The 7,999-nt window shown below is 37.4% G+C and overlaps 1 protein-coding gene across 6 annotated transcripts in view; it reads right to left on the bottom strand.

The window, feature by feature from the left end:
* Positions 1–237: 237 nt before the first annotated feature.
* CFAP20DC (CFAP20 domain containing) overlaps positions 238–7,999 on the bottom strand; it is a 66,651-nt gene continuing 58,889 nt past the window's right edge. For 4 of the 6 annotated variants that reach the window (XM_064723851.1, XM_064723855.1, XM_064723852.1 and 1 more), the window contains 2 exons: positions 5,585–5,674; positions 3,740–4,173 (listed from right to left, as the gene is read on the bottom strand). In XM_064723851.1, coding sequence (XP_064579921.1) covers positions 4,098–4,173; positions 5,585–5,674 — 166 coding nt within the window. In that variant the 3' untranslated portion in view covers positions 3,740–4,097. Of the gene's footprint in view, positions 351–3,739; positions 4,174–4,793; positions 4,796–5,584; positions 5,675–7,999 lie in introns of those variants that run through there. The other 2 variants (XM_064723857.1, XM_064723853.1) reach the window with 2 other exon arrangements.

Genomic DNA, 7,999 nt, shown 5'->3' with positions numbered 1-7,999 from the left:
ACTAGCAAATAACTGTCTTAGACACAAAGAACTTTTATGCTATGTGATCTTCCACTGCATTATGGTTTAATACAAAGCTATAAAAATAAGACACTGCTTGCCAAATATATTAATTTGCTTGCAAAACTATTGTTTAATTTAAGTTTCAAGTTATATAATAAATTATATGGCTCAGTCAGATTTTGCAAGAAGTTAGAAGATACTATGAATACAAAATAATACCCTCTGATGTTCTGACTATGCCAATTCATAGCATTTCCCAGAATTCAGGTCAAAGTAACAGTTCAGAAATGGATCATACAAAAGAGTCAAAACTTGCTCATCTTCTTCAGCACTGGGGTAATCTTCACCTGTGTGAAGTGGAGAAAGTAAGAATAAATCACTCTTATTCCCTCCAACAATAACATGGAAATATCTTTCTGTCAGATGTGACATTTTTTCTTTCAAATGTATAATCTTCTGACTTCTGAATTGTTGCCTTCAAGATAACAGCAATTCACATTTTTATTATATTTCTGAAGACTTGTACTTAACTTGAGGTGGAATGAGGTCAGCTGGAGTTTGCTTAACAACTGGACTTTTCAAAGTTCAATGGAGCAGTTCACCAAAAGTACCTTTACTAATAGTGGATAAAAGTATTCTTAACTGGTATTTTCCTCAATAACCTTCTTAATAATCTTTTAGCATGAACAAAGACAGTCAGTGCATAGTTAAGGCTTTTAAGAATGAAAGAATTTGGATGTCTGGTATCCAAAATGTCACCTGAATATCCAGGACAGGTAAATCTGTTCAGAAGTACTTTCAATATCAGAGAGAAAAAAAGATTCTTCCAGATAATAAAAATTTTAAATCTAACTTATCTGTAGTTATATAAAATGCAAGAAAACTTTCAGGTAACAGAAATGAATCTTTAGTCTAGAATACACTGATAAAGCCCTAGAGGTTTTTCTTACAGATGCTTTCTATATTATAGCTTCTTTTCTGAACCTGTGTGTCTTTCATATAAGCTAAATTTAAGTCATATGATCTACAGCTTTTTGATAGGAGATAATTCACAGCTGAATGCAATCTGTACCTTGAATTTCACCATAAATGTTCATCCCATCCTCAGCCTGCTAATATTGAGTGCTTTGCACACCCCAAAGCTCCATGACAAGTAATGCCTGCTATGCAAACAGAACGGTTTCACCACTCTCAGATCCTATTTTCAGCCAGGATCACACAGCAATAAATAGAGAACATTATCTGGAGACCAGAAAGTAACCTGGAGCATTTGATGCATACAGAAATGTGCACTTCATCCCTTCAGAAGAGATTTCAGTTTTGTTTCCTCAGTAGCATGTAACAAATACCATCAGAAAGAAACTGTTCTTCACCCCAACCAAAGATAAGAAGGCAAAGCCAAATTGTTTCCCTCCTGCTGTGGGTGCTTCATCAGGCCTGGGAACTAAATGAGGTCAAGTGGGGTATTTTGTTTGGACAGCTCTTGGGCAAAGTGATGCAGTGCAGAAAGAAGGGGAAGAACTGAACGTCTTTTTGTCCATTTCAGATCACAGGGCACAAGCAAATGGTGTTCATGCCTCACTCCCTCACACAGCCTCACAATTTCACCTGAAACCCTGCTGTTATTTCCAGTGCATTCTTCCTTTTATTATTTTGCTTTCCAGTGCCTATGCTTCACTTTGAAATGATTCTCTTTTCTCCTCTAAGCTTAAATGTCTCACCCTCTTTAGCTTGAAACTGGCCACTCAATACACTCCCTGGTTTGAGTTAGGAATGAGAAATTCTTCAGCCCCATCACAGCTATACCTCTTTCCCCATGTGCCTTGAATTCATACCAAATCAAAATTATATTGCATCCAGGACTAGCTGGATTTATACCTTTATATCAACAATTCCCTGCATGTATTTTCATGTGACCAGAAAGAGAACTTAGTTTTCTAGACCTGTCTTGTTTTTAAAGTCAGGTTTAATTCCTTTAGCAGCTCACAAGACCCCCAAATACATTACAAGGCATTTCTAGATGTTGCAACAAATTTCCAATGGCAGGATGGACTATCCAATTAGCAGACATACGAAAACCTCCTTGCTGCTCTTCTTCCTGAATAGAAGTACTACTTAAATTAAATGATATTCTTCTAAAAGACTCCAGCAGTATGTAGTGGTTGTGTTAGAAGTTGTCTTTCTTGTTTCAAAGGGTACATTCTGGGCAGCCTGACCACAGACAGGACAGAAGTGTTTGTGGCCAAATTAACTGGTCAGCAGATCACTTTCAAAGAAAATTTCCATCGTTGTTCATCTCGCCACCACCCACACTTCTGGGGTTGAAGCTGCTCAGAATTGCATGAAAAAAACTCTTTGCAGTTAAATTTGCATCTCATGGTGAAAGCAAGATCAAAGCTTTTGTTCTTAAATCACTAAAAAATTAAATGGTATTTGAGGTGAGAAAATAATTTGATTTTAAATGAAAACTGAGGTCTTTGATATACATTACAGAGGGATGAGTAGTTTTTTGTTGAGCTGAAGGAAGACTGAAGGCAGCTAGTACCTGCAAATACCTGTTATATGAAATTAAATGGTGTCCCATTGAAATCAAGGGGGGCATTGTTTTTCTGGAAGAAGACTTGATCAAGATGTCTAAACCCAGACAACAAAGAACAGAGCAGGCATGTAGCAGCTTTTTCTGAACTCAGAAATGAATGTACAAATAACTGTGTTGTCATGTGGATTATGTCAACAGTGTTTACATAGTCACCACTATGGAGAACTAAAATAAATAATTTCCCTTTTCACAGAAATATATTTTTATTTTATTTTAGGTTTTAACATTAGAAAACACCTTGTAGCAAATCTCACTTTAAGAGACATGGATCATGTTCTGACTCTGATGGAAGTCCCACGCACTGGATCAGCTGTCAGCAGATGGTCTGGTGGAAAGAACACTGCTGAGATTTTCTCCAAGGTGATCCTTGAACTACAGTGCTCCAATCTATCCTGTGATTATGTACTGCAGGGTTACCATATGAATACTGCCAGCAGCTGTGGCCCAAAAAAGAAGACTTTGTGGTTCCTGGAGTTTTTATAACCTTATCCCTTGGTCTTAAGGCCAAGATACCATAAAGTTCCAGAACACTTATAGCTTTATCACTGTCACTTTATTTAGAGATTTTCTTGTTTTGTCAAGATAAACAGAACTGTATATACCCCAGAAACATCAGTGCCCAATAATGGAAAAATCTATGGAAATTTATCGTACTTATGAGTCTAATTTTTCCTCTTATAGTATTGGGAAACCTGTTGAATAGAAGACTACTCATTGCATCTCACCATTTAACTAATGGATGGTGCAAATGTTAAGAAAGGAACTACAGAGTGAAATCCTTTCTTAGAAAGGAATCACTTTTCCCCCCAAAGTTAAGCCTCAACTTAAAGATTTCTTTAAAAATATAAAAATTGACCAATCTTTATTAATTTACTAATGCTATACTATTTTTACTTAAGGATATTTTTAGATAAAATTCCTATCTGGAATAGAGTATGACTCATTGCAGATTTTCAGGGCTCTTTGTATGGTTTGGTTATCTTGTGACACTTGGAACACTGGAAAACTGCACAGAGTAAATAATCTTGGGACACTTCCCAACATGAGAATTAAGTAATTATCTAATGTGGTATTAAAAAATAAAAAATAAAAAAAAGGTGAGGCTGAGCAGAACAGCAGAATTTCCTGGAATGGATTTGAGCATTCAGTTTGTTGTTCACATCTGGTATATAACTGTCAGTAATGAACCACACAAATTACTGACCTCAACTGAAATGAATAAGGAAAAAAAGTTTTTCCCAAGGTCCTCAAGATATATCACAGGACACAATTTATCTAGCACCTCTTTCAAAAATGATACTCTAAACCATCTAGTTACCATGGTCCATTGGGTTTTTTTGGTACCTAGGAAAATACCCAGATTCTGATGTTTGATGGGGACGATCCAATCTGACAGGCCTTTATCACACAGCACTGCAGCTTCTCTGCTGCTTCATAGAGAGGGGAGTCCAGTAGCTCAGAAAAAATCCAAACTGTCCTGTTTGGGGAGGGAAGGTCATGGAATGGCTTTGTTGTTCTCTCCTGTTTCTTGGAGAAATGATCCTTTCAGTACAGCAGGGTTTTTTGAGTATCTGGAGATAGAAAATTTCTCTGTGAAGTTATCAAAATTACAAACATCCTACATATACATCAGTCAGAATTTTACTCAATGAAGGTACAAAAATAAAAGGCAAAAAAAAGTTATGGTATATAGACAATTTCTCTTCCTCAAATGTGCAATCATAGGCACATGATGTAAAATATTTCAGCTTAAAGGAAAATGAGTTTAGGAACAATTCACAAAACAGTTTGGAAATTCTAGTGTGGATACCAGGAGAAATACAAATCCCCAAATATACTTATTTTAAAAAGCTTTTTAAAGATAATAACACAATTAAAAAAAAAAGTTAAAAAATTATAGGTTTGCTGCAACAAGCCTTGAATTTCATAATACTAATGAAAAACATTCTCTGGGACCTTTCATGAATTTTTATGCAATGTGCCTATAGCTCAAGGATGACTGTTCAATTCTGCTTGGCTTATTTAGGACCCTTAACACAACATATTACTTGATTCTTCAAACCAAGGTCCCTTCCTGACAGAAAATTTGTATTTTGCTGTCACAAACAATTACAAGTCTATGTCTATGAAAATGTTCCCAATTTGAGGGGCATAATTTATTTTAGACAGTAAATCCCTGAGACATCTTTACCCCTTGGACAGCCAGAATAGAGGGGTCAGATTTATGAGAGCTCCCAGTGAATTCCTGAGCCCTGAAGAAAAATGGGAATGTCTCTCTGGAAGTGTCCAAGGCCAGGCTGGACCTGGCTGAGGGGAATGTCCCTGCCCATGGCAGGGGGGTTGGAACTGGACCCCAAGGTCCCCTTCAGCCCAAACCATTTTGTGATACTCTGTGGTGATGATCCTTCTGCCCTGTTTCCTAACATAAATGATAAGAAAAAGAAGGAAAACAAGGCATTTTCTTTATTCTTTCCAGTTTCAGTTAAGGTCTTTACCATTCTCTAAGCAAACACCATTAATAAGCAACAGCCTGTAACTCTGGTGACAACAGTCCTCAGGAAATCACTCTAAGATTTCATTTAGAGCTAAATCTGCAATTTTTCTTCATAAGAGAAGTATCTCTTATGCAAGTATAATCATGCCTCTGAATAAGAATGTTTAGTCCTTGTGTTCTTATGTAGGTTTGCCATCCCCATTAGCATAAATTCCTTATTTTTAACAAATAAGATGCATTTTTTATGAGCTAATCTGTACAGAGCCAGAACACCAGGAAACAGCAACTGCATGTTGTTCTTCTAGCAAAGGCAAATAATACTGCATGGAAAACTCTGCTGCCTTGAGCTGAGATTCATAAACAAGGGAACTTGAAACCAGAAAGTAGTTGGATAGAAAGCTATGAGAAGGCAGTACCAGCACTACAGAAAGAACATTTAGAAGTGTCTTTCTACCCAGGTTCTTTTCATTGTCTTCATAAATTCCTACCTGGAGGTCTGTTTTGTTGAAGATTTAGTGTTCTCTTCTAGTTGTTGGCTTCCAGGAATGACAGGGGGACTGAACACATTTAACGAGTCCCTGAAAAATACAAATCAAAATATCATCTATAAAAACCCAGTTTGTGTTCCTATTTTTTTCTAATTCTTTTGATTATTAAAAAAAAAAAAGCCAAAAGAACAAAAGAAATCTCAAGTTGTCAAGTATTCTGAAACAAAATCAATCTGGATTTTATTATTATAAAAATAAACTTTACAGTTAATATAATTATTAAATGTTAAGGCTTTCTCCATTCAGGCCTGTTCACCTCTTGTGTTTACATTAATATCTGTGATTTAAATCAGGTTTGCATTTTAGATTTCAGCTGATGTTGCTCTCTCAGCACAGGGTGTACAAGTATCACTCAGAATTATCCTCTGAAAGCCTACAGGACCCTTCAGAGTCTTTTTCTGAGGAATAAAGGCTTGGAATGAACAACCTGTGGGAGTCAATTTGATTAAAAATCCTTACCCCCTCTAAAGAAAGAGGCACAAAGACAATCACAAGATGTGTTTGGTTTGGTTACCGCTGCCTTGGCAGTGCTCGGTGCCCCTGCAGTCGGGCGACAGACACAGAATGTGGTGTGACATTCCCTGTCTGGATGGGTGGTGAGACAGAGCTGAGCTCAGACAGAAATGGATGCCACAAACATTTTTCTGAAGGGGAAACATTGGGTTGAGTCTGAATGCTGTTGTTGATATGGGGGAAAAAAAACATTCTCAGGCAAATACATTCTAAATAATTCTTTCTATCCATTTCCTATTGTTATAAAGTCTTGTATGTAATAGAGAAAAAATTATTATTGAACTTAACATGATTCTAGCTACTGGCAAGACAATATAGGGGACTCTTATCACAGGTGTCCTTTATCTATTTTACTTCTGTGAAGAAGAAGATTTTGATGGGGTCTTCATCATAGAGGACAGGGTACTTCTACTTATGGACAAATTATGTCTGTTCTGGACACTAGTGTCATAACTTCTAAGAATTATTTTCATGCCATCATACCTTCATGCAAAGGTCAATGTTCCTTTCACACACCCCACTTTATGAAACACTGTCTTTGATTGTTGCAGCTCAGAGAAAGGAAAACAGAACAGCTGTTTTAATTGTTATTGTTGTCACATTTTTTTGTGGCAAACTGCAGTGCAGTGACAAAGTCTCACATATCAGAGAAAGACAGCCCTGGAAGGACACATCCATGTCACAAAGACAATCTTTGTTCAGGTGACCATGTCTTGTAAATCTTTTCACATATGAAATTAATCTTTGCACACTGTGCATAGCTGATGGTTCCTTAAATTCCCTTCTCTCCTCTCCAGCAGGAATGAGCTGTAACCCATTAAAGCTTCCATATCATCATTAACTGGACTGAACAACTGCAAGTCAACACTTGAACACAGAGTTTGAGGGACCTCAATGAATCACCTCATTTTGATAGAACCAGATCCAACATTTTTGACCGACCTATTCCACTGCAAGGCAAGAGTGAATTCCACTGTATGGAAGGGGATAAATTCCCATATGTTTGCTTCATGCTGATGAAGCAGTGCAGCTCTAAAGAGTAAATTAAACTTGGTTTGGGATTGATTTATCTTATGTCTGGCTGTTCCAACAGCTGCCACAAAAGCATCATGCATGTGAACTTGTGCTACAGGCTGGGGAGATTAGCCAGAGCTGGAGAGGTAATGTCAACATCCATGGCTTTGTCCAAAACGGATAAATTTTCCCAGATTTCCCGATAAATTTGGCAGATTTCTTTACATTCCAGACTGTAATTGTCTCAACTTGATGGTCCAACACCAAGGAAATAGGTAACACACTTCTAGTTTCTTAAGAGCCTTCATGATCTCATGTACGAGTTGCTTCTGTCAGAGAAATCTGGCAAGGCTCAGTCATCTGGTGCAATTGCTAAAATATGCTGACTGCTTTGGGGTTTTTTTTTAGTTTTTCTGCTACTTCTGGACTTGTTATTGATTCTACATCATCTCCTGTTGGCATGTGTGCATAATCTGGGTTGAATCTGGGGACAACCACATATCTGTTTGCAGTCAAAATGAAAAAAACTAATTTTCCGCCTCAGGAAACAGAACTGTTGGTGTAGAAACCCAGCAAGTAGCATGGCAGATTTAAAGGAAGAGATATTGAATTTTCCATCATGTCAGAATGTAAAAAACATACCTTAAAATTTCCTTATAGCATCATGTTATTTTCACATACATGGCCAACCTCACAGCCAATCCCTCTGTTCTGCTCTCCAGCCGAGGCCACTGGGAGTTGGTACAAGCAATGCCCACAGCCATGTGTGTCACTGCCACCTTATCTGCGTGCCCTGAGTGCAGCCAAAGCCTCTTTGTCCACACCAAA

The sequence above is a fragment of the Zonotrichia leucophrys genome, chromosome 12 (genome assembly GCF_028769735.1).
Source record: "Zonotrichia leucophrys gambelii isolate GWCS_2022_RI chromosome 12, RI_Zleu_2.0, whole genome shotgun sequence".
In the NCBI taxonomy this organism is placed as follows: Eukaryota; Metazoa; Chordata; class Aves; order Passeriformes; family Passerellidae; genus Zonotrichia; species Zonotrichia leucophrys.
Note: the sequence above shows the minus strand (reverse complement) of the source record. Positions and strands in the feature narration are given on the sequence as shown.